This window comes from Aspergillus glaucus, assembly GCF_001890805.1.
Source record: "Aspergillus glaucus CBS 516.65 unplaced genomic scaffold ASPGLscaffold_5, whole genome shotgun sequence".
In the NCBI taxonomy this organism is placed as follows: domain Eukaryota; kingdom Fungi; phylum Ascomycota; class Eurotiomycetes; order Eurotiales; family Aspergillaceae; genus Aspergillus; species Aspergillus glaucus.
Genome location: NW_019170457.1, coordinates 523,509 through 548,026, shown reverse-complemented (window position 1 = coordinate 548,026; position 24,518 = coordinate 523,509). Strand labels below are relative to the sequence as shown.

Here is a 24,518-nt window from a genome sequence, read left to right as displayed (position 1 = left end):
AACATGACATCAGACCCTCGCCTCTTGATTTTTTATTATGGTATAGACAATTCAATTCGATCAGTCAATTCTCAATCGCATAAATTGAATTCGTGCTTCACATAGTACCAATTACTCCTCTCCCCCCCACTGGCCGATCCCGAAGTGTCATATTGGAGGGGCCCATCATCCCACTTTCCCATCGCATAAAACCCCTCTTCCCCTCGTCTCTTTTTACTTTCTCTTTCTTTGTCTACAATCAATTAAAAAACATCACTTTACAAAATGCGCCACGGCACCTGTTACCTCCCGAACGGGCAGAGCTTCACTGTGACGCCCGTCTTCGGCGGCTTCAACTTCAAGAGCAACGACTTGACTCTCCACCACTCCGTCCTCCCCCCAGGATGGACCATCGTCCTCTACACTCGCGACGACGACGAATCCTCTGAAAAGGACGAGAAGGACCGCCAGCGCCGCTTCACAGACCCCACCCTCCGCAATGACTGCCTCCACATCGCATCCACAGTCGACCCCTCCAGCGAAGACTTCAAACCCGCCAGTTCCCCGACGCGCCAGATCGCACTGCTCCTCTACATCACACTATGGTGGTATTTCCACGAACAAGAGCCGGATCTGCATCTACACTCGGCGAACTCGGCGAAGACCCCGCTGCTGGGTAAGCCCAAGGGCGACTGGCGGATTAACATCAAGCGCGAGGGGATCTTCAAGAAGCGCAATTTGCTGCAGAAGCTTGAGCGCATGGGTTTGATTGCGACGGAGGATAGCTCTGTTGGGCTCGAGCCGAATGAGAACCAGGACTCTGGGGCTTGGGATAATATGTTTGTGAGCAGACGGAGTTTCTGGCAGTTGGATCCAAGATTGTTCCTGTTTACGCTTGCGCCAGCGGGGATTCCGGCGTCGATTACACGGCAGCAGATCTCATCCCCGACGACGGATGAGCAGGCGAGATTGAGAAAGGAGGGGCCGTTTACATCGGGAAGCCATCTACCCACCTACTTCCCCCCGCCACCAACGCAATACACTTTCACAAATGGCGTGCGCCATCCACTTCGCACCAGGCCCCCGCACCAAGGCGAAGTCGTCTACATCCGCTACATCCCCAGCGTGGACCAATACCTCTCCTTCCGAGTCCCCTACTTCTCGCCCTCAAAACAGTCCCAGTCCGTGTCACCAGGAACCACCCCTCCCTCCGGCTCCAACCATACACACTCCCTCTCTTCCTCCTCCGCCATCGGCATGCAACAACCCCAGCCCAAAGACGGCCCAACAGACCTCGAGATCCTCCACAAATGGATGAACGACCCCCGCGTCAATGCCGCATGGGGTGAGGCAGGCCCCATCGAGCACCAGCAGGAATTCCTGCGCCACAACCTCGCCTCGCACCACAGCTTCCCGGTCTTCGGATGCTGGGACGGGAAGCCCTTCGGGTACTTCGAGATCTATTGGGCGAAGGAAGATCGCTTGGGACCGTTGTTGGGCGGTCTGGGTAACTATGATCGGGGGATTCATTTGCTTGTTGGGGAGCAGGAATATCGGGGATCTCACCGGGTGAATATATGGTTGAGTTCGTTGGTGCATTATGCTTGGTTGGCGGATTCGAGGACGGAGACGGTTTTGTTGGAGCCGAGGATTGATAATGAGAAGTATGTCCCTCCCCCCCCCCCCTTTTTTTTTTTCCATATCTGGGCAAAGCAGTGCTAACGATGAACAGGGTCATAAGTTATCTGCAGAAATCAGGCTTCTACAAAGAAGGCGAGGTGACCTTCCCGCATAAGCAGTCGGCTGTTATGAAGATCAAGCGTGATTCGTGGGAGGCGCCGGCCATCTGATCGTTGTCTTTTAATGCACTTCCTCATATCGATCGACGATCAGCATAGAATGTATAGTACTCTACGGAATACACCCCATCAAATCAACCAACCCCTCCGCAGGTCTAGATCTGATGTACATTCCTCGGAAAACTAATCCAGAACCCGCGTGGCTGTACTGAAACCCCATACTGTTCTGTAACGGTGGCGCACGTCCAGCCATGCCTTGGAATGTTGTCCTTGCTGTATTGAAAAGTCTATGTGGTCACCTCGCATACTTGGAATGTCGGAGATCTATATTAAACTAGCAGTCTATAAATATCATTGTCAAGTTATTTTGAGTTATTGGATTAAAACCGTACATACTAGATTTCATGAGCATGACAGACAAATGAGAGTAAATGAAAAGAAAGACATGGCGAGGCATAACATAGCATAACATGTAGCATCCAGGGAATCAATCATAACCAAAACAACATCCACCAATTGCAACGCCGTCAATGCATAAAACAAATTTTCAACATAATATATATATATATATATATATATATATAATAATAATAATAATAATAATAGGAAATAGGGTATTATAGATCATAAAATCAGATCAAACCAGATCAGACAAATCATCAAAAACAAAAGCACGAGACCAGCTCAATAAAAAGACCGACACATCACAAAAGAAAACAGAAACAGAACCTAAGTCCTCCCAATCCGTCCACCCATATACGAAGCCGATGCCAGGAATTTCGCAACGAGACTTGATCCCCCGGAGTGGTGACCAAGACGCATTTTTTTGTTGCTCACGCCATCACTTGAAAGGGAGTGTGAGTGCGGGTGGGAGTGCATCTTGGCATCTGCCTTCGGGGGCATGGTCATGTAGTTAGCTGTGTATAGATGGGGGCTGTTGCCACTGTCTGCGACCATGACTTCGTCGACGCCGTTGGATGAGCTGATTGATGCCGGTGTACCCCGTGAGGAAGTAGTCATGCTGGAGGCACAAGAGCTGAGCGATGTAAATGTCTCTGCGCGGGAGAGGGGTGGCACGTCCTTGATAGATGGGGGAGAGATGGAGCGGTTTGCACGCCGGTGTGTGTACGGCGTTGCAATCATCGAGTGCCGCGAGGCAGGAGTGGGCGAGTGCTCGGGGTGTCGACGGGGGCTACCATGGCGGGATGGTGTAGATGGAGTCTGATAACGAAGACTTTCAGGCGAGAGCTGCAGACGCGATTGTCTGTACAGTTCCTGCTGCCTCTTCTTCTTCTCATGTTCCTGAATCTGGAACCGGCGACGAATCGGACCCAAGAACGGCTCCAGGTGCGTGAACAGTTCATCCTCCGTAACACGAGTCTCCCAATCAAGCAGGAAGAGCAACTGCCTCTCCATAAGGTTCACTTCGGGGAGCGAGAACCCGAACCCATCATACCCCTTGACGACCGTATACCTCGCCCAGTGCTTGTTCTTGGGACTCGAGTCGTTGAGGTTCTTCGCGGCCAGGATCAGACTGGCCAGGAAGATACGGTGCACGGTGCAGCGCATGCCCTTGGCGACGGGTGGGAGTCGTGCACGCAGACGCTCCAGGAAGACTAGGGAGGCCATGAGGGTTGGCACCTGGACTTGCGAGCGGGTGACGATGGAGGCGATGAAGGTTTCCACGGAGGGCAGTGAGGGCATGTCGCTGTTGTCCAGGGCATCGTCTGTTGGGGGTGTGCTGGGGGGTGTTGGTTGCTGAGGGCTGGCTGGTGGTGATTCGCAGCGGATTACCTGTGATGCTTGACGGGCGAGATGGCAGACCATGTCCCGGGACACGGGGAGCTTGACAAATTCGTTGAGGGCCGCTTGGTTAAGCGAGTTTAGGGTGGTGGGTTTGGGATCCATGGTGGTGGTGGTGGTGGTTGAAGTATACGGATGTTGTTGGGTCATGGATGTGGGATGATAGATATCCCAATAACACGATGAAATAGATAGCTCGACAGAGTGATGTATCACTTTTGCAGTGATTTGTATAAACCAGACGCGTTGTTAAGCGTGTTGTTTGGGGCTGTCAGCACAATGTGCTTTGTCGGATTCAGCGCAATCAATCAATAATGAATAGTTTCTTTATCGTTCCCGACCAGCAGGAAATAGACGATTCAATCTGACAATCTGACAATAAAATCGAAGCGATGGAAAGCCGTAAGCAGGCAAATTGTAAGCAGTGTAAATGCGTGTAAAGAGCGAGGGCAAACAGAGAAAAGAGGGGTATGTATAACCACAACGATTGATATCACTAGAAAAAGAACCGAACAGAGAGACCGAAGAGAATGCATGGATGCTCTTATAAGACAGACATTCCTTTACAGCGACGCGGGCGCATCGCAGGGCGGCTGGAGAGGCTGCAAGGACAGCGCCTGGCTGGCGACACGAAAATCGCAGCGGAGGCATGGATGGGGGAAGGGGGGGATTGGCGCTGGAATGCATCCCTGTGTACGGAGTACTCTGTATAGAGTTCTATACCGAGTAGTATCGAGATACCCCCGCCACCTATTATGTACAGTCGCTTAATGCGGATATATGACTTCAATCGCTTCATTCTAGCATTATGAATGCTCTAATCTATGCTTGGTGCAATAATACCATTACTCTGTACACCTTCCCCTCCTATCCTATACCTGTACCAGGAGTAAGTATCCAGGTCTATACATTCCTCCCTCTAACGCCCAAGGACGCGACTCACTCTGCTCCCTCAATTGCTCTCTGCCATTACTCAGGCAGAAGAATACTCCATCCTGCTCAACTGATCTATATTTGTCTCATTCGTGCAACTAAGCGCCGTCTCTCCAGCGCGTACTATTCCGGCCCTCCGGCGCCTGGCCTGCTTCTAATTCGAGCTACTCTCTACCCAATGACAGAGAACGTCATGGCTCAACATTCTTCTATGTACCCAGCGATCCGATTCATTGATCGGCCGCAACGGTCCGAGATTAGAGGTCGGCGCGTCGACTGTTTCGCATCGACATCACCTGGCATGATCTAGTGGCCAGCACGCAAAAGAAGCGTGTTTCAACAGGCGACTCGTGAGACGATCATCTCGCCAATGGCTGTCTGTTCTTCATTAAAACTTTATTGCATTGGGGTGGCGGTACAAAGTACCCGTACTATGTATATACAAGTTTCACATTCCACCTCCGTATCAGTATCAGCCAAACGATCGCCACAAATAATTAGGCAGGAATCATTCAAGCGACAGTCACCGAGTAAGTGGATGTCGTGAACTCCGCGTCCGAGCCTGTGAATGGCTCCGTGCCTGCCTGCACGTCCGTTAGGTACAGGCTCGACTGAAGTCCCTGGTTCTGCTCCAGGTACTGGAAGAAGTCCAGCAAGTCACCTGAGAAGCTCTGGGCTTCCGACGAGGCAACAAAGCTGTACACTTGCATGTTACCGTTCTTGCCAGACCACAGGTCGAACGAGACGCCGCCAATCGTTGTGGTCGCGACGGACTGGCCGGTCGAGGAGATGGGGCCTGCGCCGCCCAGGGCAGCCAACCAGACCATGATCTCATACTCAGCGTCGCCGTCGGCGGACGAGGAGAGGAACATGTCGTAGGCGACGTCGGCCACGAGGTCAGAGCCAGTGTAGCTATTTCTGTCAGTTTTTTTTTTTTTTTTTTTTTTTCCCTTCAAATTCATGTTTCTTATTGCCTGCCTACCTCCACTCCCACTTGGTGGTCATGCTCGACACGCTATCCAGCGTCTTTGCGTCAAACTGATAGGCCGCATTGGGGAAGCTCTTCACGGAGCCGTCGCCGCCTTCCCACGACCAGGTTGAGTGCCACGAGATGGTGTCGCCGTTGACGGAGTCCAGCCCCATGCACTGCGAACCACTGTCGGCGTTGTCCTTGCCCCAGGCGTTGTTGTAAAGGATAAAATCGCCTTCGTTCGACTGGGCATACTGGTCGCAGAGATCAGCCCGGCGGGTGAGGGAGTTGGGGATGACGGCCGCCGTGGTGAGCGAAAGGAGAGAAGTAAGCGCGGCGATAGACTTCATTTTGATTGTGGTTAATGAATGACGATACAAGATCCTGCTTGTGATAACCGAATTCGTGAAGAAGATGGACGTCTAGGAGAGCATTTTATATCTTTTTTCAAGGAGTTCATCAAAACCAGGTATATTAACCGGCCATCTTCATCCAATTTTGTTATCAATCAACCCGAGACTATCCAATATAACCGACCCATCATGACACGGGGTGAAACGGCGAACATTCTCGCGTTCCCTGGTTTGTTTGCCTTGAAGCTGTCAATATAGTGCAATATATTACCCGGCTTGATGAGTACGGATTCTCCTGTTTCACACTAACCGAGAGCAGTTGTTGGTCCGAATTCATCTATGAACTAGCCGGTCCTCTCTGAAGGTCGCTGTACCTGTTATTATTAGCATTGCTCCAGTTCATCTTAGATCTGTATCATAAAATAAGAGTCTGAGCTTGTCTTCAGAATGCCCCATAACCTCGGCTCGTCTCGTCTCATCTCTATCGATGTCTATCGGAGCTTTACTGAAGACCCTCAGCATGACAGCCATATAGATATGAATTCTCAATGACAATGAATACGACAGCAATTCAATGAGCTGGCAGTCGAAATGGCAATGGTTGAGATGTTAGTTGAGTGCTGACCACCAATCAAGTGGCCTGAGCGGATGATTTTCTTACCGAGTTTCTTGCCGCCTCAACAATAACAGATCTTCTGTTTTTCTTTTATTTCTTCTTCTCTCCTCTCCTTCACACCTCTCTGGAATATCAATTCAATTCCACCTTGAAAATGTCCAAGTCTTCTCGTTCGCAAAACAGCGCAGGCAAGTCCTGCCGCTGCCTCTCCTTGCGCTGCCTGAGCATCCTCGCCGTCTTCCTGGCTCTCTTCTCAGCTCTCTACTCCTATCTCAACGCGCGTCTTGAGCAATTCTACATCTTCGAACCCGGTCAATTGCATGATGTCTCCCAGCGCGCCATTGCAGCTCACGGAAATGACACTCGCTCGGTTGTCAACTACATCGTCTCTGAGTTGGATCAGAAGGTGCCCAGCCAGTTCGTGAATAAGGAAGAGGAATGGGTTTTCAACAATGCCGGTGGTGCTATGGGTGCCATGTACATTATCCATGCCAGTAAGTTTCTTTTTTTTTTTTTTTTTTTACCCCCTGTTGTTGTGTGTTGGTCCGGTTCCATGGATAAGAACCCACGGTCCTGGAACCAAACCTGCGCGTCCTTGGATCACCATCACTAACCCACTCCAATAGGTATCACTGAATACCTGATCGTCTTCGGCACCGCCATCGGCACCGAAGGTCACACCGGCCGTCACACCGCCGATGACTACTTCAACATCCTCCAGGGCACCCAGCTCGCCTACATCCCCGGATCCTACGAGCCCGAGGTCTACCCGCAGGGCACGGTGCACCACCTGCGCCGCGGCGAGGTCAAGCAGTACAAGATGGACGAGTCGTGCTTTGCGCTTGAGTACGCCCGTGGATGGATCCCCCCCATGCTGTTCTTCGGATACGCGGACACTTTCTCGAGCACCCTTGACTTCCCGACTTTGTGGGCGACTTCGCGGATTACCGGTCGCGAGATGATTAAGAACTTGTTGCAGATGAAACTGTAATGCGATTGCACAGGTTTATGAGTGGTTCTGAGTTGTTATGTTGAGGAATGGTTCATTGAGAATGTTGTCATGTATATAATGCATTGATGGCCTGGGTGCTATAGTATTTAATAATGTACATAATAGCAGAGTGAACAGACGAATGTACAATTGAATGTCTTACTATTGCTACGCTGCCATTGCACAAAACTTATGCTGAGTAAGCACAAACTTATGCAGGCACAACAGCGGGGTCATCTTTTATCTTTTTTATCTTCCCCAGAATTTTTACTCACTCTCCCATCTCAACCAGAAAATAAACCAAAATGCCACCCAGCCTCTGCGCCAACTGCGAAACCACACGCGCCGTGATTATCCGGCCCAAAAACCGCCAAAAACTCTGCAAAACCTGCTTCCTGACCATCTTCGAAACCGAAGTCCACGAAACCATCACCTCTTCCTCCCTCTTCCACCGCAACGAACGAGTCGCCATCGGCGCGTCCGGCGGAAAAGACAGCACAGTACTCGCCTCTGTTATGAAGACCCTGAACGAGCGCTACGATTACGGGTTGCAATTATGTCTGTTGTCGATCGATGAGGGAATCAAGGGTTATCGCGATGATAGTCTGGAGACTGTCAAGCGCAACGCGGTGCAGTATGACATGCCGCTCGAGATCGTTGGATACGGGGAGTTATATGGGTGGACGATGGACCAGGTCGTCGCGCAGGTTGGTAAAAAGGGCAACTGTACATACTGCGGTGTCTTCCGACGACAAGCGCTAGACCGCGGCGCCGCGAGACTGGGCATCAAGCATGTCGTGACGGGGCATAATGCTGACGACGTCGCGGAGACGGTCATGATGAACCTGCTGCGTGGTGATCTGCCGAGATTATCACGGGGTACGAGTATCGTTACGGACTCTGGGGCGTCGGATATTAAGCGCAGTAAGCCGCTCAAGTACGCTTATGAGAAGGAGATTGTGCTGTATGCGCATCATAAGAAGTTGGATTATTTCAGTACGGAGTGTATTTACTCGCCGGAGGCGTTTCGGGGGAGTGCGAGGACGTTGATTAAGGATTTGGAGAAGATTAGGCCCAGTTCGATTTTGGATATTGTGAAGAGTGGCGAGGATATGGCGCTACTTGTTCCTCCGGAGGTTAATGGGGGAACCAAGAAACCTGCTGCCGCAGCTGTGGCTGCAGAGGACGACACACCCGGGGGCTGCGGTAGCCAAAATGGACGTTCCAGCGGCGGCGAAATGGCAGAGATGGAAAAGAAACTAGCCGAAGATGACACCGCAGTATCCCGCGAAACCGAGATCCAGCTTCCAGCGGCAGCGCCGAAGAAGAAGACCAAGAACCCTGATAAAAGCCGGACACCGAAGCAGGTCAAGGCGCAGTCTATGGGCAAGTGTGAGCGCTGCGGATATATCTCGAGTCAGAAGATTTGCAAGGCTTGTTCGTTGCTGGAGGGGCTTAATAAGAATCGGCCCAAGACTGCTATTGAGGTTGGGGTTGGGATGGAGGATGAGGAGAGCAGTTCGACGCTTATGAGGCAGATGGAGCAGGTTCAGTTGACGTCTGGTTAAGACATTCTGCTGGTTTTAGTTATCAGACAAGTGGACTTTATTGAGTCCATATCCATTCCAACTACGAACAGGAGCAGTTCACTACCGGCCTCGGCCTGGCATATGAAGAGGACGATCCGGTCTTGATACCGTCAAGTCAGTCAAGCCAAATCCCACACGATGCAATACCCGCAGTCATCGGATTAAACAAGCAAGCCGAAACCACAGTTAACAAGAACTGACTATCTGCAATCAAATCGGGACAGTCAAGGCATACTCAAATCATCGATGCCAACAACCCAGGGCTAGCCATTCCTAACCCACATCATTAGATAGCGGATATTGATGGCCGAAAATTATGGATGAGATAATGCATTCCTTCATGTCCGTACTCCAAGATATATCCGCTCTTTCGCATGCAAATAAACCACCAAAGAACCCATGTTAATTGACAAGAACATAATATAATACATGACCATAAAGAGGTATCCAACCAAAGCATTAGTCGTACTTTTAGACACCTGGTACTCCGTACCCTGTAGACAGTACCCTCCTCATCCACAATCACATAACCCACTCCAACCCATCCATCACACCCATCACAATCCGCTCACTTCTTCCCCCCCTCCCCACCAACAACCGGTAAATCCCACCCCACCCTCCTAGCCGTAAGCCTAACCCTCTCCTCCTCATCCATCCCCATCCCCGGATTATACCTCTCCAGCAACGCCTTATACGTCCTCTGCGCCCTCACATAAACCGCCAACTGCTCCGCCTCCTGCACCCTGCCCTTCATCTTCTCCCATTCCCCCGTCTCGCTTGTGTTCGGGTTTGTCGCGACGTTTGTGAATTGCGGTGTTGCCGCGGTGGTCCGGAAGTGGTCGCGGAGACGGGCGTGGAGGGGTGTGGTGGTGTTGGTTTTTGGGAGGGAGCGGCGTGGATGTTCGCGGAGGAGGGCGCGGTAGGTTGAGCGGGCGTGCGGGGTTAGGGGCATTTTGGTGGGTTTCTTTTTCTTTCTTTTTTCTTTTTTCTTTTGGCTTTTGGCTTTTATTTGGGGAGAGGTGAGGTGAAGAGGGCGGAGAGTCGTTGAAGGGCGCAGAATGATCGGAGGTGGATATCACGTGATACGTGCCCTTAGTCCATACTCCATAGACCTACTTGTCTATCAAGATAATGCTGATTATTATGTATTCCATATGTACAATGTACAATCGCTAAAACACTATCACCTCCCAAGCCAAGAGTAAAATCCCATCCCATCGCGTCAAAATCATATCGGCATCACAACTGTATGGTATAGACATGTGAAACTGAAACAAACCCCGTCGCCGTCGCTCCAACTTTTCGTCGAAATAAGTAAAATACGATATAGAAAATACCGCTGTAGTAGATAAGGTGGAAATGTAAAAGAAGGGTAGGAGGGAAAGAGGCTACGAGCGTAACCAACCGAACTTCTTGCGTCCGGTTTCACCACCAGCTGATGGTTCGACGTGCATGCTGCGGGCATACAGTTCCTGCATTTGTTAGTAACGACGTCAGGAGAACTGATGAACAGATGGGAACATACCTCTTCATCACCAGCCAGCTTGATATCCAGAGTCAACCGCTGGATGTCATCGTACCGGTGCATCTGGGAGTAAGGTGTCTTCTGACTCCGTTGAATACACAGCACGACTTCACCCATAACTTCAAACTTCTTCCAGTTGATCCGCGATTTGCATTCGCCGATGAAGGTCTTGTTCCCCTCTTCGGCGGAAACCAGATCGCGGCGGTGCAAAGGCAGAAACGGGATTCGTTCGGAGAATGAGTTGTCCCATGCCAATCGATAAGCAAAGTGGCTCTTCTGGGTTCCCATGAGGATAACCAGCCTCATGAAATCCTTTTGGACCTGGACGGGAACTTGGTCGCGGGTTTGCGAGAGTCGGTGGACCGGTGTCCCGTTGATTCCGGCTATTACTGCTCCAAGAGAGTTGTAATTGTTCAGGCGGCGCAGTTTCTGACTAGTTAGTATTTATTAGAGATACACCACGGGGGTAAACTCACCAATGCAATGTTCATGAACCGCTCCAGCGCCCTAGCCCGATGCTTAGGCTTGTCGCGAAGCAAAATCATGCTCGCAACAAAGAAAGCCAAATGGTTGAACTGCTTGATCATCCGATTGACATTCTGCAGACTCTTAATCTTATCCTTATCCGGCCCCGAAATGCTAACATGGCGCACAAGGTCCCGTGGCCGGAATGAATTGAACATAACCCAGTCGATCCTTGTCAATTCCCGCGCAACGTCTTCGTCTGAGAAATCCATGAATTGCCGCCATACGATCTTGGAAATCGGGATCATCGGCGAGAGTTCCAAATGGGGAGCTTCTTTCTGTGCAGCCTCGGTACTCAGAAGCGTGAAAGATTGGCTCACGATGCTGCCGGGCTTCTCAACCAGCGACGAGCTCGATGGTGGTCCGGATAGCTTCATTGATGGGTCCGTTAACCCCTCACTCAAATCCACTGCGCTAAGGTTGTAGATGGGATCTTCTTCCTCCTCTTCCTCCTCCTCCTGCGGGGTAGGTGTTGGACCGCCGAGGAAAGTCGATGGCGAGTTCCGACCCGAGCTAACCAACGGGGTGTCCGGGATATTCAACTCTTCAATACCTCTGTCCGAGAACGGCCAGCCCACATCATCGTCTTCCGCCGGTATTTCGAGATATGAGCTAACCTCCTTCGCAGCGAACATGTAGAAATGGCTGCGCTCCAGCGCCGAGACAAAATCCACTATCCGCTTCCGGGTACGTGGGTGCGCCAAATCCCCTGGGTACTCCGACACCCATTGAGCCATGACATTTAGCAGCTGGAGCTGATCGGCAATGCGCGAGAGCTGGTCGGTATTATTCTTCTCGTTCCGGTCGAATCGCTTAATCAGCGCATTGAGGAGCTGTGCGGGGGCCGCAAATTTGCGATAAAGACACAAAAATATGGCCGCAAATTTCGAGTCCTGCCTTGATACCGGTTGCGACACTAGGCGATCAACGAGCCCATCGAACGTGTAACCGACATCGCTTGAGGTCCCGTCGTTGGGCTTGTCTCTGCTCCCGTCAGGACTGGGCGGAGCGCTCCGCGGTCCATCAATCTCCTCTTCCATAGCCAAGAAGTTGTCGAAGGCATCCGAGCCACCACTGTTCCGCCACTCGCTATGTAGTCGCTGTTGTCGATTGAGATCCTTGTTGGGCGAACTCCCATTTGAAGCCGAAGGGTCGCGCGGATTCAATAGAGTCCCAGAGGGCGGAGTCTGCGGTCGCATAGGGTTCGAATTGCTCCGGGCGTACCTGAACGAGCCATGCGCATTATTTGAAGAGACGTTCGAGGTGGCACCGGTATTTGTAGCACCACTGCTAGTATTCAGCTGGTCTGTGGGCCTGCTGATCTCACCGCTTCCGTCTACTCCTTGAGCTGGAGCAGTAGAACTAGTAGTTGTTGGGCCGCCAGCGGCTGGTTCTTGATTCGCACGAGCGTGATGAGGAAATCCGTGTGCGATAGGGGGATTGGCTTGTAAGGAAGTTTGCGACGAGTTCCCGGTGACGGCTTTGTTGGCTTGGCCGTTATGCGAGAGCGCAATGTCTAAATCAACGTGAAAGAACCGTCAGTACTATGATCGAATCCCTAAAGCCACGGGGATGCAAAAGGCTTTTAGTGTCGGGCACATGCTGCACCACCACCACGTTTGATCGGCGGGCGAGACAAAGGGCCGCAGTGCGCAGAAGGGCTTGGTGCCCGCGGATTAGCGCGACCATGGGTAGACCGCCAAAAAGGGGTGATTGTCCCAAGCTTCGCAACCAGCACGAGCTGCTTTTGGGGGGAAGACATGATGTATTGCGTGCGAAAGTCGTAGATAAGAAGAAAGGGCAAAGAAAGAAAAAAAAAAAAAAAAAAAAAGCAAGCGATCTCCAGATCGCAAAACCCGCGTGAACAGCACTTACCACGTTTGTTATTGACAACAGATCGCAACACCAGTGCTATACACATCTTTTGCGATCGCGGCGATTCTGGCGTTGCTTTGTGGATTTCATATCGTTCGAGGACAGGGTCGCGGACCCCATTATGAGTTGGAACAACGTCGCTCTTGCTGGCAAGCACTACAAACGGAAGTGAAGAGGCAGCCACGGAATCTGCGAAGGCAAAATGATTCATCAATCAGCCACAGCACTCTTTGTTGACTCAAACGGAGGACAATGTACAACACTCTGCCCGGGGTAGACAGATAACGGTAATATAGACGCACCTAATAGCTTCGCAGTTTCCAGGAAAGTCGACGGCTGGGTGATATCATGTAGGACGAGTACACCATCTATTGTAGGAGGTGACGGATCACTGCCAAACCGAGGCCAGACAGGGCCCTTGGGGTCAGGCGTGATCTCAGTGGTTGACAGCTCCAACACGCGAACCAGGTAGACAGATCCATCCAATGACATCTTCTTCGTTGTCTGTCGGCCCTTGAACGGCTGCCTCATATCTAGCGCACTGGTGATGAATGTCGTCTTGCCCGCCCCGTCACAACCAGCAACGGCAATTGTCACATGGGGAAGATCCGGCTTTACCAATGACTGTATCACCCCGAAATACCACAATTAGCCTAGGTCCCCGGAATATAACCCTTCAGTCCAAGTAAACCATACCTCGTCGCTCACACGCTGCGCGATGGCGGTGGGGCTCCCAGTAGTAGACAACATTTCCTCCTCCGGGACAGTCTGTTGCCGTACGAGTTTCTTCAAGCCGGCATCCTTGGTCGTCATCGATGTCATTTTCGAAGAAGAATCCAGTTGAAAGAGCGCCCCAACCGGAGCGGAATTGGTTCTGCTGGGTAGACTAGGACGTTGCGGAACGGAAACCGATGGCAGACCCTGGGCTTTGTCGCTGGAAGCACGTTCTCTCCGAATCTGCTGGAAAGTCATGCTCGGGAGATAGCCCAGGGGGGAGTGATGACTGTGGCGAGTAGGAGAGGGAGGGTGGTAGGTGCTGGCAATAAACGATTGGTGGTATAGAGGAGAGTAGTCTGCGCGGAACAGATGGACAGTGCGACGCCAGGGGAATGAATGGGAACGAAATCGAACGGCGGACAAAATCGGGAGGGCGCAAGTGGTGACTTGACTAGGTGAGATATTGAGACCCGACCGGCTTATCCATTGTCGCCCAAGAAATTTCCAAGGTGGGAGAGTCGAGAAGGTGAAGTAGTGGTAGTAGGAGCAAGTGGTTCTGAGCCGCAACTTTGTGGGATAAACGGCCCCCGCGACTCGGCCTTTGATTTCTTTTTTTTTTCCCGGAGATTCTTTGACTGAAACTGAAAGAAGTCCGACGGGAGAGACTGACAGAAAATGAAACAGAGTCAAGATAAGCAATGAGCCGCAATTGAGCGAGACAAGCGGGAGGATTGAAGTCTCATTGAGTCGGAAGCGAAAATGTACTCCGGACGCGACGCTGTTCCGGCACTACACTCCGCAACGGCGAATATGCAGTAATATAATGGTTGATAATGTAATAATAACAGCAAATAAGTGAAATATAAATAAACTCGCTTTAAAGGAACGATGACAGGAAGGCAAATAGAAATACTGCACTGTAATAACAACAACAGCAATAACAGCCAGTTACTATTACTTACTGTACTTGCTATCCCCACGGTGTGTCCGCTGCTACGGATCTTCGCGTGGAGCAAAACAAATGTTTAAAGGAAATGAAAAAAAAAGAAAAAGAAAAAGAAAAGATGAGAGAATAAGGAAGGATATTCATATGGCTACCAGTAAAGATACGAAGGAAGAAAGTCTCCTTATGATAATACCCCGCCGCCCTTTACCAACCATAACTGCATAGTTAAGTCTAAGCAAATATGGAGCAGGCTGAGAACAAACATGATTGAGTTTTGGCTTGAGATCGGCCGGAGTTTCTTCGTCGTCAAGCATTCTCTTTTTCTCTTTTTTCCCTCAGTCCGTACATTGTACTCCAGTGATGCTCCATCCTCGCTACTTGGTACGTGCATCTAGACGAGACTGGCTGCATATTTCTCACTGTCCACTGTCCACACAGAAAACCCGACTGTCCTGCGTGCTTTTACTCGCTTTGAACACCACAGCTCCGTCTTTTCCGATTTATATAAACTCACAGTCATTGGCAGAGATGTTTGCTTGTCGGGAGCCGACGATGACCCTGTGGATTTTTCTTTACTTTTTTGGCTCACCCGTTTGGAGAATCCTTTGCGGAAGTTCTTTTTCTCTCTCAAACACCATTTCTCCCGAGCAGCAAATAAGAATGGAAAGAAAAACAAGTTCTCGTTTAATGGTCCCCCAATCACATTCGTTCCGATTAACGGACTGGAATAGGCATACATACATAGAATATGTACATGCTTGTACTCCGACAGGGAGCTGGACACTCGGACCAGTTCAAGTTGGCCGCTGCATTTCTGAACACACTGGATGCAGTACTAACTGTACAAATATCCTGAAGTGCTTTGGCGATTCCAAATCAGACAACCTATCACACGACTAACGAGTCAGAATCCTTTGCCTTGTGTACGGAGTGCAGCGTCTCTAGTCTTATTCGGGGAATCCTCGACGGAGCACACCGCCGTCGTGATTGGTGTCTAAAATCTAGCCGAAATCTCCAAAGACATGGGCCGAGACTGGGGCCTTTTCTTTTCTTTTTTAGTGGACGAATTCTATCCAGATCCAGCCCAGCCAACTGGAAGGATCCCGAACCCATATTTCCGAACAAAGAAACACTCTAATGCCGGAGTGGGTCGGGGAATAGTACAAGCCGGCAGAGAGAGCTCAGCTTGAGAAGAACTGGATTTGAATCAATTGACAGCGGGCAGCCCGGATCTGGACCTGGACCCGAAGTTTGGGGCTTGAAGATGTATCGTGGCCTCTGTTCATTTCAGTAGACACTGCCTTGACCCACGTTTTGTTTCTCTAATTTTTTGTGGGCTTTGCCGGTCTTTGCTGTTGTGGCTAGTGTTCGAAATAAAGCTTTACTTTGAAGCTTTACCAATGATCACCTTTAGAGCACATCTTCCGTAGCTTCATCAGATGTTGCCACCGCCCAGCAAACCCACATATAACGTAAATCCGCAGTAAAGCTGTCCCAGCTCGCCTTTGCCATCGGTCACTCCGTACCTGAAAAATAGCATAGCAAAGCTCTCCATCTGCCACGTGGTGATCGGAATCCTGTAAAAAGAAACAAAATCTCCCAGGGGTATCCATTTTCCTAATCCAGTTCCATCACGCCGGTTCCTGGGACAGCGACGGATCATCACCATTGCCACTGCCATTGACCAGCGCGACAAATCGCATAAACCCTTCCGCGTCCTTCCCAATTTCCAACCCAGCCTCGCATTGTTCCCTATATTTCCTCACTTTCCCTAGACCCCGATTAAACCCCTTCTCCCGGGTCCAAGGTCCCCGATTGCGATATCCGCCTCTCCCTCCTCTTACATTCGCGCGTCCCCGGCCTGCCTGAGGTTTGTATTGTAGCTCGACCCATTCCTCCTCCAATGAGGTCTTGTAAATATCGCGCAATTGGGCTCGGAGTTGGGGATATCGGTTGAGGAGAGGTTCGAGGTCTGGTGATTTGAGCACTGCCGCTGGGTCGGGGCGGTCGTCATTCTGCTTCTTTGAGGTTGCGGGGTCGTTCGCGTCTGTATCGGGTTGAGGGGGGTTATGGTTATTCGAGGAGGTCTGTTCCTGAGGTTTTGGTGTGCAGTAGATCTTGTGCGATTGTGTGCAGCCAAGCGAGCAACTGGTCGTGTTAGAGATGTCCCAAGTACATATTCGCAGGATTCGGAAAGGAGACGTACCTCATAAGCCCGCAGGTAGGGCATCGATATTTGGATTGTTCCGAAGAACAAACCTCGCAAGTAACCGCCATTTTGATGTCGAGCGCTGATATGACACCGTAGAGTGCTGGTTCGCGAAAACGTCAGAAGCTGCGCTGCTGCTATTTGTTAAGCCCTCGGACTTCGTTGCTCATGAGCGTCGAAGGAAACCAGCAAAACTAGCAAGCTACGTAGTATTCAGCCTTAACAAAACTCGTCGTTGAAGCCAAAAATTAAGGTCCAGATCTCGGCTCCCGCCCAAAAGAGGAATCCTTGCGGTTATGTCACGTGAAAGACCGCAAACGTTCGCCACCACTCGCCAATCGAGGGGAATCACGGGTCAAGACATACAGCGACAGGGATCAATTGAATGTCTTTGGCCTGTTGACATGATTTTATGGGGTATGGAATGATGACAGACCATGGGTGGAATTCCATTCAAATCAACCGGGTGTAATACCTGCCGGCGGAGGAAAGTCAAGGTGAGCTGCTCCTTGGACTACGGATTTATATGCGACGATGCCAGTCTTGAAGATGCGCTAATAGCGCTGACGAGATGTATAGTGCGATGAAGCCAAGCCCGAATGTCTTCGGTGCGTCAAGAATGGCCATATCTGCACCGGTTATGAAAGACAGAGGGTCTTCATCCACAAGTCTGCCTCTGCGGTCAATGATTCGCAAAAGGCCCAGCGGCCAAAGAGAAAGGACGTTGCACAAAGTAACAGGCCTGCTGGAGCAATAGTTGCGATCGATCCTGTGGAGCAGGTCCCTCGATTCAATGCGCGGCTCGAGGTCCGATCTCAATTGTTGGCGTCTTTCATCAACAGTTTCCTGCCCCCAGCGCAGTTGTTGAAGACGAATAAGAATCTCTATGAGACTCTCCCAGATCTGGTAGGGGGTAGTCCGCTCCTGGATAAGGCAGTCATTTCGCTTTGTTCGGCGTTTGTCGCAAAGAACAACCGTGATGATCGGTTGCTGCAGTACAGCACCAAGCTTTACAGCCAAGCAATGGAACTCCTCCATGGGAAGATCATGATGGGTAAAGGATTGGGCAAGGATCTCTTGTATGCCACGATCATTTTCCAGGTATATGAAGTAAGTGGCGCGTACCCGGGTTCTCGGTAGGGGTTGGTTGCTAATGTGTAAACCAGTTGATCAACTGCTCTCCATCTGGATTCCCTGCGTGGCTGGCGCATGTCCAGGGAAGTAACGCTTTGATACAGCAGTGCAGCGGGCGAAGTAAGGAAGCCGTTGCTGAAAACCTATTCCTCCGTCAGCTCAGATTTGTCATCGTGAGTATTGTTATCTCTCTGTTTGCGGGTCGATGGCTGATCGTTGTAGCTGTGCGATGCGATTGGGAAACGGAAATCCCCATGGCGCTATAACATTCCGACTCGGTCTAGTGAGCCGGGAGACAAGAACGCGCTTGCACCCGAACCCATCGATATATTCATCGACATATTGATCGAATGCACGGCTCTCATTGAGGAAGTAGACACTTTCCTCGGCCAGGGGTATGTGGTTAGAGGCTCTCGACGAGTAGGGGAACGCCTGTTGCACTCGTGTCTGTCGCTCGAGGACAAGCTGCACAATACTTGCATCTGGATGCAGACCAAACTTGGAGTGCCGTCTCCACTCCCACGCGACGCCAGTATCCTGAGGGCATTCAGAACCGCTGTCCCAAAAGACTTCTTTTCCCAGCCTCTCAACTTCCCATCGCTCACCTGTGCCGAATCGCACTTGATATATTGGACAACCCTTGTTTTGCTTTACCCCTTGATCAACCAACTGTTCGACTTTATCAGCCCTGGTCTTAGTCAATTCGGAAGCCCTGCCTCCACATCCTCATATTATCCGTCCATCGAAACCGCCGAAACCTCTACCCCTCCTTCAACCGGTACACAGAACCAAGTCGACTTCATCGCCCTAACCGCCGTCTATGCGACAGAAGTCTGCCGCGCAGCAGCATACTGCCTGCAACCGAACATGAAAGCACTAGGCGGACAAATGCTCCTAGCGCCCTTGAGCCAAAGCACACAATTCTTCCAAGTCGAGCAGTCGAGCGAGAAGATAAAATGGTGCCAGGCGGTATTTATGCATCTGCCACAGGTGGGATTCGCGATCGGCGTGTTTCTGAAGGACATGGTATGGCCGCAGTATCGGTTGTCGCAAAAGAGGAGGTCGCCTACTCCGCCGGAGCAGGTTGATGAGCAGTATCAACAGGATATGGCGGCAGGTGAGGCACCTGCTGTGCTTACTTAATGGGGGATCGAGGTTGTTTTTATGGGCATCTGGGGTGTACGGAATACGTAGTGGTTGGTTTTATATATGGCATTGGCGTGGGTGGAGATGGGGATTGGCAGCTCGCACTCAGTGTCTAAACAGGGTTAGCTCCTCATGGCTTGTGCGTGACGGACACCGGTATTCTTTTAAACTATGAGCGGATAAGCTGCCAACCAGTTTGGTTCTTATTAATTGAGTTTTTTCTTTCTTTTACTTTTTCTTGAAAGATGTCATTCGCCGGGACAGTTCAATGTGAAGCGCGGAGTCGTCTGCTATACATAGTTATCTGTACATAGCTCAGAGAACAATAGATCGTGGGATGCTATGTCCACTTTTATAGTATATTTTATCATTAGAATAATAATAGTTAGTCTAAATCTAGGTACTGTACCCCATAGTCAACCCACCCTCATCATAGATCATTGCTAAACCGATGCAACTCCCAAGCCTAGTAATGCTTCTATCGCATATCACTACCGTGACCAGACTCTCTATTCTGCTTCCTGATCATTGAAGAAAAACCCTCCCTAATGGAGCATCGAGGTATAACGCGCTTCCTGCAGCTGGCACTCATGGCGTCTGCCATAGTTCCTGAGTACGTCACGGATGGTAAGGCTGGCTGTAAGGCGCGTAGCCGTAGCACAAAAGGTATCAATAGGCGCGATAGCATCCATAAAGCAGGAGATCGCCTCTCGATTTGAAGAACGCTTTGCCTCTAGCGAGGGCTCCCCCGCGCCATGCACCTCATCAAGGAATGACTCCCACTTAATTAACCATTCAGAGATGTCTTGTGGCCAAGGTGTACGAATAAGGTTATTGTATCAGCGCCGATGAAGCTGGCGAGCCCGGTCGTGAGGAGTAGGTTTGAAGTGGGCAGAGAGTACCTTGAGCTTGGAGTGTACAGGTTCTTTCCATTGAATGGCCTCGATTTATTGCGATATAAATGGAGGGAAGAAATTCAGCACACAAAAGTGTATGGGTTGTGCTGTGCACCTGGGGGGAGGATCGGATTAAATTTTTTTTTCTTTTTTTTCTTTTTTTTTTTTTTTTAAAAAAAAAAAAACGGTGACATTATTACTCCGGGCTACGAGCGAGAACTCACGAGTTCTCAAACGAGTTGAAAACCGAGTTCGAGTTCGAGTTGAGTCGACTCGCTCGCAGTAGTAAATAGAATTGATCTGATTGGTGCACGCATTTGTCAGCATTGATTCCCGCGGAATAGCCACTCACGTGGGATTTATTGCGTCAGAGTCCGGACATGGCAAAAAAATATCCTGAACTCATCCAACTCTCGCCTCAAAACAACTATTTTGTCAACATTGCGTTTTGTCCATTGATCTATACAATTAAGATGTCAGTGAGCTCAGCATCTGGAATCATGCTCAGGCGGACAATCTTCAGCACCAGACTGGCGGCCCCGTGGAACGCCGCAGAGGTGACTTCCCGGTCGGTTAGAAGCCCTGCATTGGGTTCCTACAGAGCCGTTCATCAGTCGGCACGATTGCCTGCAATGACGGCCTCTGAGATCCGACGCAGACCGGCGCTGCGTCCTCATCACCAGCCTGCTGCTCATTCCCGGGTTAACGGACCCTCGCCGACTAGCAAGCGCACCATCTTTATTCAGACGGAGAACACACCTAACCCGGATGTAAGTTGTCAGCTTTGATCCGAACTATGAGAATTGTTGCTAATTTATGACGCTGCTAGGCATTGAAATTCATTCCCAACCACCCCATTCTTCCCGAAGGTTTCCCGACTACATTTATCGAATACCTCTCTCCTCGGTCGACGGTTGCGCCTCCTCACCCCTCCCCGCTGGCGGCGCATTTGCTGAATGTTGACGGCGTCTCGTCTGTCTTCTATGGAAACGACTTTATCACAGTGACCAAGGCGAGCGATGCGAACTGGGCGCACATCAAGCCGGAAGTGTTTAGCATAATCACACAAACCGTGACCTCCGGCGAGCCGATCGTCAACACTATAGAAAAGAGCGCTGCTGAACAAGGCCAGGAAGGTGGTGGCGAGGAGTCGCTGGCCTACAATGAGGATGAAGAAGAGGTTGTCAGCATGATTAAGGAGCTTTTGGAGACCCGGATTCGACCTGCGATCCAGGAAGACGGAGGCGACATTGAGCTTCGGGGCTTTGAGGATGGCATTGTCATGCTGAAGTTGCGGGGTGCATGCCGGACGTGCGACTCGAGCACAGTGACGTTGAAGAATGGTATTGAGTCGATGCTTATGCACTACGTATGTTTGCTTCCCGATGGATATGGATGAATTCAAACTAATAGATTGCAGATCGAGGAAGTCCAGGGTGTTGAGCAGGTCATGGACCAGGAGGAAGAGATTTCGATGCATGAATTTGCGCGGTTTGAGGAGAAGCTGCGCCAGCAGAAGGGGGCGGAGGCGACTGCGGGTACAGTAGGCAAGGGTAGTTTGGATACGGTTGCTTGATTTTCTCTCTTTTTACCTTTCTTTTTTTTTTTTTTTTTTTTTGTTTTTTTTTTTTTTTTTTTTTTTTTTTTTTTTCCTTTTTTTTTTTTTTTTTTTTTTTTTGGTTTCATATGAAGAGTATATACCACGTGAGGTTTTTGTTTAATCGGATAGAAAAATCACCAGACCATTTGTACTGTATTGAAGGAATCGACTGTCATACCCAGCTATGCTCCTTGTATTATGTGCATGGAATGCCGGAGCGCGGGCCATTCGCCGGGGAGTGCATGAAGAACCGGTGCAGAGAAGAGGGGTAAGGGTAAATCAGAAGAGACTCGGAACCAAGTCTGATAGCAAACAATCCTTATAATCGCGTGCATCAAGACCAGGGTTCACTGATACATCAACCGGAGTCGTTCCAAAGAGAGTCTTTTCCCCCCGCCTCTTGAGCCAATGCAACTTGTCCACACAACGTCACAACTGCTTGCCCGGGGCGATCCGTGGACAGTGGCTGCCGACGTTACAAGCGTCCTGGGTAGATCCCGTGCTACTAGTAACTACTACAAGTACTCCGCAACAAGCTGGTAACCATGGGTCCGCAATGGCGACTATCACAGAGTTATATTTGGACTCTGTGCAATTGGGGATAATGTATCCCGACTGTATCCAATGAAACAAGATGTTGTAAATGGAAAGTAAAGGAAAAAAAAAAAAAAAAAAAGGCTGGACTGGGCCGGGCTGATGAGTCAGCTGCACTAGAGCTTTCCCCGCAATTTGGTAATATGCGGTCACATACGGTACGGATACGGCGTGGTACACGGTGGTACTAATTGCATGGAGCTAGTGGTAGTAAGGAGGCAAAAGTACAGACCGATGGCATGACGTTCATGTACATGGCCAGAGAATGATTATTTAACAAATTACCTGCAGAATTCATACAAGTTTCTCTTCTCATTAACAACTCTCTGTGTCTGTATTGTACAAGAGTACAGGAACTCAGGTTCTAACTACTTTTGCCTTGCTTGACCCGTGGCTCATTGTGTCCCCTCTTCGTGAACGAACTCTCTTGTCTCGTACAACGTCTTCGTGTTTTCTGCTCTTATACTTATATACTACTCTCTCTCTCTCTCTCTCTCTCTCTCTCTCCTTCCCCTTCTCCATTAACGGATTTTTATCATCTGCAAGTACGGAGTACGGTTACATACAGTACCAGTACTACCCAACCACCACTTCCGATCGGACCCAGCGAAAGAGCTGCTGCGCCGCCGCTCACTCCAACTCCGCACTCCCTCTCAACAAGATCACCTTTCCTCCGTCGACGGTCTCTTTCCATCTTTTTTATTTGTCTTTTCTTCTACTACTCTTGACTTTCTTTTTTTCTTTTCTTTCTTTTCTTTTCTTTTCTTTTTTTTTTTTCCTTTTCTCTTTCTTAGATTTGTTTGCGCCTCAAGATGCGTTGCTTTTGAGGGTTGACCCTCGCCCCATTGATCAGACCACCAATCCAATATCTTCTCAACGTCATCTTAAATATCCCCGTGGTCACGCTATCCGTTCTCTACAAGTCCGACTACAATACGGCGCATAGTCGAACTCGATAGATTACTTCTCTACTTGTCTTGGTCGAATGGGATAGGACGATAGACGATTGGTATTTACCGGATATTCAATACGATTTAAAGACGATCATCGAAAAGAATCCGGTTCGGTTCCTATCACCAATTCATCTCATCTCGCCTCTCTCACGCGACAACCACTACCTCGAATACCTCTGTTAGAACGGAAGCCTGGTCACTTCTTCACCTTGAATTCTTCTTGCGATTTTTATGGGAAACGACGAACTTTTTTCTCTTTTGCGACTACTTGGGATATAGATTTAATAAAAGTTTCATTTAGACTGGTGAGTCTCCTGAGAGTATTCCAGGGTAGTTCTATCGACGACAGACAACTGACCGATTGGGATATACTAATATAGACGCGATTACGAACCTACACTATTATTATACTGTTCTACGTTTGTTCAGGAACACCCGTGATATCTATCTTTGTACACTCTACGACGTGGTTGTCTATCTGACAACCTATATTCCGCGCGCCTTCTTTGTATCAACTCAGGTATGTATAGTCGTTTTCCTTCTTTGCATTATATCCGGCATTCCTTTCATATCATTGCATCTGTTCGTTTAATCCGCATTGCCGCTTTGGTGCATCCACGGAACCAGACTACCAATGAAAGAACCCGGGCGGTTCTCCCATTCCTTTCTTCCCTTTGATACGACGCAACCCAGTTTACCTATTCTTTCTCTCCCTGCTCGGTTGGTTCAAAGTCACTCAGGTCATGAGGGGCGCATGTTCGCCACATCGTGGTGGCATGGTTGTATAGTTTCATTTCTTCGGCGCCCTCATTGCCACGCCAGTTTTCACTCTCTCTTTACACCTATGCGCCCAATTCCATCATATGTTGATACCCTACTGTTCTATGCTTTGTTCCAGCCAAACTGGCACCATATGCATCGAGAAGTTCTCCTGGCCTTTGCCTTTGCATATTAGAACCAGGGCTTTGTGGCCCAATAGACCTCATTCTTCATCTGTTTGCTTTCTGTTTTTGTTTCGGGGCATTAATTCTGCAGCCTGATCAGCAGTGAATGTCTGTTGTTGTGCTATTTTCCTCCACATTTGGCTTGAGAACAAACATCACTCACTCTCCCACATTTTAGCAGTTCCCCATACTTTTCTACTTTTTCATGTTCTGACGTCAACACTCTCCAAAGATAGGACGAACAGAATTCAAGGTGAGTTCACACTGATTTTCTTACCTTTTGATGCTTTATTCTATGCTTTTTTATTCTTCTCTTTCATCTATTTTACCTTTGTACACTTTTCCTGCTGTGGACTCTGGCTACGTTAACCGCATGACCTGGTCCTGGTCGCCAAACAACAACTAGCCCACCACTTCTAGT

At 49.7% G+C, this 24,518-nt stretch overlaps 12 protein-coding genes across 12 annotated transcripts; 6 read left to right on the top strand and 6 right to left on the bottom strand.

Moving 5' to 3' along the window:
* The first annotated feature begins 141 nt into the window (after window positions 1-141).
* ASPGLDRAFT_44325 (GNAT family N-acetyltransferase) lies at window positions 142-2,139 on the top strand. Its single transcript, XM_022546007.1, has 2 exons — window positions 142-1,643; window positions 1,712-2,139. Exons 1-2 carry the CDS (start codon window positions 265-267, stop codon window positions 1,827-1,829), a joined length of 1,497 nt encoding a protein of 498 aa, XP_022403208.1. The 5' UTR covers window positions 142-264; the 3' UTR covers window positions 1,830-2,139.
* Window positions 2,140-2,229: 90 nt separating this feature from the next.
* On the bottom strand, window positions 2,230-4,109 carry ASPGLDRAFT_44324 (uncharacterized protein). Its single transcript, XM_022546006.1, has one exon. It carries the CDS (start codon window positions 3,684-3,686, stop codon window positions 2,508-2,510), a length of 1,179 nt encoding a protein of 392 aa, XP_022403207.1. The 5' UTR covers window positions 3,687-4,109; the 3' UTR covers window positions 2,230-2,507.
* Window positions 4,110-5,026: 917 nt separating this feature from the next.
* On the bottom strand, window positions 5,027-5,834 carry xgeA (putative endoglucanase; the record flags this gene model as incomplete). The annotated part of the gene is made up of 2 exons (XM_022540173.1): window positions 5,027-5,426; window positions 5,497-5,834. 2 exons carry the CDS (start codon window positions 5,832-5,834, stop codon window positions 5,027-5,029), a joined length of 738 nt encoding a protein of 245 aa, XP_022403206.1.
* Window positions 5,835-6,212: 378 nt separating this feature from the next.
* Window positions 6,213-7,622, top strand: erg2 (C-8 sterol isomerase ERG2). Its single transcript, XM_022541832.1, has 2 exons — window positions 6,213-6,947; window positions 7,080-7,622. The coding sequence occupies exons 1-2, from the start codon at window positions 6,608-6,610 to the stop codon at window positions 7,442-7,444; spliced, it is 705 nt and encodes a 234-aa protein (XP_022403205.1). The 5' UTR covers window positions 6,213-6,607; the 3' UTR covers window positions 7,445-7,622.
* Window positions 7,623-7,749: 127 nt separating this feature from the next.
* Window positions 7,750-9,012, top strand: ASPGLDRAFT_33418 (putative PP-loop ATPase superfamily protein; the record flags this gene model as incomplete). The annotated part of the gene is made up of 1 exon (XM_022544308.1): window positions 7,750-9,012. One exon carries the CDS (start codon window positions 7,750-7,752, stop codon window positions 9,010-9,012), a length of 1,263 nt encoding a protein of 420 aa, XP_022403204.1.
* Window positions 9,013-9,601: 589 nt separating this feature from the next.
* ASPGLDRAFT_120847 (LYR motif-containing protein) lies at window positions 9,602-9,985 on the bottom strand (the record flags this gene model as incomplete). The annotated part of the gene is made up of 2 exons (XM_022540180.1): window positions 9,602-9,787; window positions 9,833-9,985. The coding sequence occupies 2 exons, from the start codon at window positions 9,983-9,985 to the stop codon at window positions 9,602-9,604; spliced, it is 339 nt and encodes a 112-aa protein (XP_022403203.1).
* Window positions 9,986-10,039: 54 nt separating this feature from the next.
* Window positions 10,040-14,428, bottom strand: ASPGLDRAFT_1236224 (putative Ras guanyl-nucleotide exchange factor RasGEF). Its single transcript, XM_022540417.1, has 6 exons — window positions 13,655-14,428; window positions 13,261-13,582; window positions 12,959-13,147; window positions 11,035-12,599; window positions 10,559-10,987; window positions 10,040-10,505 (listed from the first exon to the last, which is right to left on the bottom strand). The coding sequence occupies exons 1-6, from the start codon at window positions 13,928-13,930 to the stop codon at window positions 10,422-10,424; spliced, it is 2,865 nt and encodes a 954-aa protein (XP_022403202.1). The 5' UTR covers window positions 13,931-14,428; the 3' UTR covers window positions 10,040-10,421.
* Window positions 14,429-14,858: 430 nt separating this feature from the next.
* ASPGLDRAFT_44317 (uncharacterized protein) lies at window positions 14,859-15,525 on the top strand. The gene is made up of 2 exons (XM_022546005.1): window positions 14,859-15,002; window positions 15,060-15,525. The coding sequence occupies exons 1-2, from the start codon at window positions 14,885-14,887 to the stop codon at window positions 15,350-15,352; spliced, it is 411 nt and encodes a 136-aa protein (XP_022403201.1). The 5' UTR covers window positions 14,859-14,884; the 3' UTR covers window positions 15,353-15,525.
* Window positions 15,526-16,297: 772 nt separating this feature from the next.
* Window positions 16,298-16,898, bottom strand: ASPGLDRAFT_107084 (zinc finger HIT domain-containing protein; the record flags this gene model as incomplete). The annotated part of the gene is made up of 2 exons (XM_022539521.1): window positions 16,298-16,769; window positions 16,828-16,898. Coding segments are annotated over 2 exons (543 nt in total), but the record flags the coding sequence as incomplete, so codon positions are not given.
* A 369-nt stretch (window positions 16,899-17,267) lies between these two features.
* ASPGLDRAFT_33414 (Zn(II)2Cys6 transcription factor domain-containing protein) lies at window positions 17,268-19,107 on the top strand (the record flags this gene model as incomplete). The annotated part of the gene is made up of 4 exons (XM_022544307.1): window positions 17,268-17,327; window positions 17,410-17,940; window positions 17,997-18,137; window positions 18,187-19,107. 4 exons carry the CDS (start codon window positions 17,268-17,270, stop codon window positions 19,105-19,107), a joined length of 1,653 nt encoding a protein of 550 aa, XP_022403199.1.
* Window positions 19,108-20,495: 1,388 nt separating this feature from the next.
* ASPGLDRAFT_44311 (NifU family protein) lies at window positions 20,496-21,615 on the top strand. Its single transcript, XM_022546003.1, has 3 exons — window positions 20,496-20,776; window positions 20,836-21,375; window positions 21,427-21,615. Exons 1-3 carry the CDS (start codon window positions 20,507-20,509, stop codon window positions 21,580-21,582), a joined length of 966 nt encoding a protein of 321 aa, XP_022403198.1. The 5' UTR covers window positions 20,496-20,506; the 3' UTR covers window positions 21,583-21,615.
* Window positions 21,616-22,718: 1,103 nt separating this feature from the next.
* ASPGLDRAFT_44309 (uncharacterized protein) lies at window positions 22,719-23,007 on the bottom strand. The gene has a single exon (XM_022546002.1). The coding sequence runs from the start codon at window positions 22,892-22,894 to the stop codon at window positions 22,736-22,738; it is 159 nt and encodes a 52-aa protein (XP_022403197.1). The 5' UTR covers window positions 22,895-23,007; the 3' UTR covers window positions 22,719-22,735.
* Window positions 23,008-24,518: the final 1,511 nt, after the last annotated feature.

Coding starts and splice junctions, on each gene's coding strand:
- ASPGLDRAFT_44325 (XM_022546007.1), top strand. CDS start 265: ATGCGCCACGGCACCTGTTACCTCCCGAACGGGCAGAGCTTCACTGTG. Junction 1,644..1,711: donor CCGAGGATTGATAATGAGAA/GTATGTCCCTCC, acceptor AACGATGAACAG/GGTCATAAGTTATCTGCAGA.
- ASPGLDRAFT_44324 (XM_022546006.1), bottom strand. CDS start 3,686: ATGGATCCCAAACCCACCACCCTAAACTCGCTTAACCAAGCGGCCCTC.
- erg2 (XM_022541832.1), top strand. CDS start 6,608: ATGTCCAAGTCTTCTCGTTCGCAAAACAGCGCAGGCAAGTCCTGCCGC. Junction 6,948..7,079: donor CATGTACATTATCCATGCCA/GTAAGTTTCTTT, acceptor CCACTCCAATAG/GTATCACTGAATACCTGATC.
- ASPGLDRAFT_1236224 (XM_022540417.1), bottom strand. CDS start 13,930: ATGACTTTCCAGCAGATTCGGAGAGAACGTGCTTCCAGCGACAAAGCC. Junction 13,583..13,654: donor CGCAGCGTGTGAGCGACGAG/GTATGGTTTACT, acceptor GGGGTGATACAG/TCATTGGTAAAGCCGGATCT. Junction 10,988..11,034: donor GGTTCATGAACATTGCATTG/GTGAGTTTACCC, acceptor CTAACTAGTCAG/AAACTGCGCCGCCTGAACAA.
- ASPGLDRAFT_44317 (XM_022546005.1), top strand. CDS start 14,885: ATGATTGAGTTTTGGCTTGAGATCGGCCGGAGTTTCTTCGTCGTCAAG. Junction 15,003..15,059: donor TGCTCCATCCTCGCTACTTG/GTACGTGCATCT, acceptor CTGTCCACACAG/AAAACCCGACTGTCCTGCGT.
- ASPGLDRAFT_44311 (XM_022546003.1), top strand. CDS start 20,507: ATGCTCAGGCGGACAATCTTCAGCACCAGACTGGCGGCCCCGTGGAAC. Junction 20,777..20,835: donor AGAACACACCTAACCCGGAT/GTAAGTTGTCAG, acceptor TGACGCTGCTAG/GCATTGAAATTCATTCCCAA. Junction 21,376..21,426: donor AGTCGATGCTTATGCACTAC/GTATGTTTGCTT, acceptor AATAGATTGCAG/ATCGAGGAAGTCCAGGGTGT.
- ASPGLDRAFT_44309 (XM_022546002.1), bottom strand. CDS start 22,894: ATGGAAAGAGACCGTCGACGGAGGAAAGGTGATCTTGTTGAGAGGGAG.